We start from the raw sequence: 3220 nt of genomic DNA, 5'->3' as shown, positions 1-3220 counted from the left end.
TTCCATGTTTCGGCCTATCTGATCGGTGAAGACTTTGTTCACCATCCTTTGAAAAGTGGCCCCCGCATTTTTCAGACCGAAGGGCATCTTGATGTAAGCATAGGTTCCCTTCGGGGTGATGAATGCTGTCTTAGGAATATCCTCGGCATCCATGGCGATCTGATGATAGCCTGAAAACGCGTCCAAAAAGCTGAGTATTTGATAGCCAGAGGTGGCATCTATCAGCTGATCGATGTTCGGCAGAGGGTAATGATCCTTCGGGCAATTTTTGTTGAGGTCGGTATAATCGACACACATTCTCCATTTGTTGTTTGACTTTTTGACCACCACCACATTTGCCAACCACTCGGGATACTCAATTTCTTCAATAAACTTGGCCTCTAGTAACTTCTCCACTTCGGCCTCAATCACCTTCTGCCTTTCCACAGCGAAGTTCCTCTTTTTCTGCTTAACGGGCACAGCCTGTGGATGGACATTTAGCCTGTGCCGGGAGATCGACTCATCCAACCCCGGCATATCTTCGGGCCCCCAGGCAAAAACATCATGGTACCGACGGACCACATCAATCACCTTTTCCTTCAGCCCTGGTTCCATATCTTTACCGATCCGAACCATTTTCCCCGAGCGCCCTGCATATAATTCCACCTCTTCGGTTTCAGTGCCTGGTTCGGCTATCGGGTTTGAGAGATCATTTCCAAACTTCTCCAACTCAATATGTAGGGCATGGCCGCTGCCCCCAGGACCATCTTCGGTTCGGCGCCGCCTAGATCCTTGTCCTTCTCCAAGTCTTCCAGCATAATGATCCTAGCAGCCTTCTGATCACCTCTCATCTCTCCCACTCCCTTCTCGGTCGGGAACTTCAACTTGAGGTGGGGAATAGAGGCAATGGCTTCGAAAGCAGTGAGAACAGGTCTCCCCAAGATGGCATTGAAAGGACTCTCGACTCGGACCACATAGAATTTGACCTGTTTTTCCACGGTATAAGGGGATTTACCGAGCAACAAGGGCAAGTGGATCGTACCTTCGATCGGGACTGGCTGATTGCCGAACCCATAGAGAGGTGCCTCATAGCAGGTATCGATCTGCTTGCCTTCTAGGTTCATCTTCTGGTAGGTGTTGTAATAGAGGACGTTAACAGAACTTCCCCCATCAACCAGGACCTTCCAGATCTTATTTTGACCGATCACGGGATTAATGACCAACGGATCGTCGTGTGGCAGCATAACATCTCCATAGTCTTCTTGTGAGAACATTATAGGATACGACTGTTTGGTGGAGTTTATGCTATAAAGGTTGTAGACCTGTCGGGCGTACTTCTTCTTGGCTGTCTTGCTACTTCGGTCCAGGATTGTTCCCCCAAAAATCGTTCGGACCTCACCTCTGTACCTCTCACCTTCTTCGGGCGCCTTCCCTTTATCTTCTTTGGGACCCAACCGATCCCTCAGATCCTTAACATACTGGTTCAAATCACCAGCCTTGACCATCCTTTCTATTAACTTCTTCAAGTGGTAACATTCATCGGTATTATGCCCGTTGTCCCGATGATAGTCGCAATACTTATTTGAGTTTTTCTTGTAATCTGGGATCTTCATCTTTGGTGGCCGAACGAATCCTGGTTTCCCCTTAATCTCGTTCAGAATCTTGGAGACAGATGTATTCAAAGGAGTGAACACAGTGCTGTCTCTATCTCTCCTTCGTTCGGCCCCTCTATCCAGCTTCTCATCCCTTTCATCTCTTCTGCCTCGGTAGCCATCATTTCTTTTTCCCTTGCCGTCCGAACGGGAGCTGTACCGATCATCTTTCCGGTCGCTCTTGTGTCCCCCAATGGATTCCATCTTCCTTCTGATGCTTTCTCCCCGCAAATAGATGTCATTCAGCGACTTGGGGGGTATATCGTACAAAGATGATCGGAGCTTCTTACCCTTCACCGGGTCCAGACCGGCCGTCAGGAACCCTGCAGCCTTCACCTTATCCAGGTTAGTGACCATCCCGGCTTCTTCCTTGAACCTGGCTAAGTAATCGCCCAACTCCTCATTAGGTCTTTGTCGGCAATGGATAAGGGCTTCTGTATCCTTCTCTCTTCGGCATAAGTGAGAGTAGTGCCTCAAGAACTTGCATTTCAATTGATCATAAGAACTGACCGACCTTGGCCTCAGGGATCGGTACCACATCGTAGCGGATCCCTTTAGGTAGGTCTTGAACATCTTGCATAGCATGATGTCGCAGTGTCCCATTCCGGTCATCAGGGACTCGTATTTGTCGCAATGATCGATCGGGTCGCCCTTCCCATTAAATTCATTCATCTTCGGGAACTGTCTCCCTGGGGGCGGCCGATATTGCTCGATCTCTTCGACTATCACTGGCTCATGGGTCAACGTCTTGTCCCCAAACATGGCCTTCTCCATTCGGCGAAGTCGGTCCCTAACGTGGGGACCTTCCTCCCCTTCGGTATCCGAAGGTGTGACATGCCTGTGACGAGGCCCTCGGGAGTGTGACTCGGAGTCCGAAGACCCGTCTTGGTCTTCCCGATTCCTCTTCTTATTACCTTCACCTTCTGGCGCTCGACCTCCTTCGGCCTCCAAGGCCTCTCGGAGGGCTCTCTCCTGGAGCTCAATTTCTTCCCTTTGTAGCTGGAGGGCCTTCAGGCGCAGTTCATCGGCTTCCCTCTTCTTGGCTAATCGGGCAGCTTCTTGCTCTTTGGTCTTGGAAGATTGGGCTTTAGCAGCCTGCTCTTCTCGCCATTTCAACAGCATCTGTTGTTGCTCTTCGGGGGTGGGCAACAGCCCTTCGGGACTGCTGCCAAAGTCAAAACCGGGGTTTCGGTTGGAGGTGTTTCCAGTGGTTTGTTCGGTTGTGTTTGTCATGGTGTTGATTTATAAAAAATTCTGCTTGCAGTTCCCACAGACGGCGCCAATGTTGGAGCCAAAGTTCTGCCGGATGCCAAAGCCTGAATACGACCTGAAACAGAGAAGAATGCGAGGGATTGTCCCCCCGATTCACCTCCGGCGTGAGAATAAGTTAGAGGCTCAAGAAGGGTTTAAAGAACTGCAAGCGTGTATGTAAAAGTGTATGTATGTATGTGAATGATTTACCCCTGTTTTACCAGTCCTTTATATAGGAGGAGGAGGAGCCCTGCTATGTAACGTCCCCGCCCGAAGCGGGAGGGAAGTGATGGCGAGTAAAGGAGGCGGGATTCTCTCGCTCGACCGTTGCAGTAGTA

The 3220-nt window shown here is 50.1% G+C and overlaps 1 protein-coding gene across 1 annotated transcript; it reads right to left on the bottom strand.

Annotated features, from left to right (window-relative positions):
• Positions 1-671: 671 nt before the first annotated feature.
• Positions 672-2864, bottom strand: LOC135150308 (uncharacterized). The gene has a single exon (XM_064086571.1). The coding sequence runs from the start codon at positions 2862-2864 to the stop codon at positions 672-674; it is 2193 nt and encodes a 730-aa protein (XP_063942641.1).
• Between the last annotated feature and the right edge of the window lie 356 nt (positions 2865-3220).

This window comes from Daucus carota, chromosome 2, assembly GCF_001625215.2.
Source record: "Daucus carota subsp. sativus chromosome 2, DH1 v3.0, whole genome shotgun sequence".
Classification (NCBI taxonomy): Eukaryota; Viridiplantae; Streptophyta; class Magnoliopsida; order Apiales; family Apiaceae; genus Daucus; species Daucus carota.
Note: the sequence above shows the minus strand (reverse complement) of the source record. Positions and strands in the feature narration are given on the sequence as shown.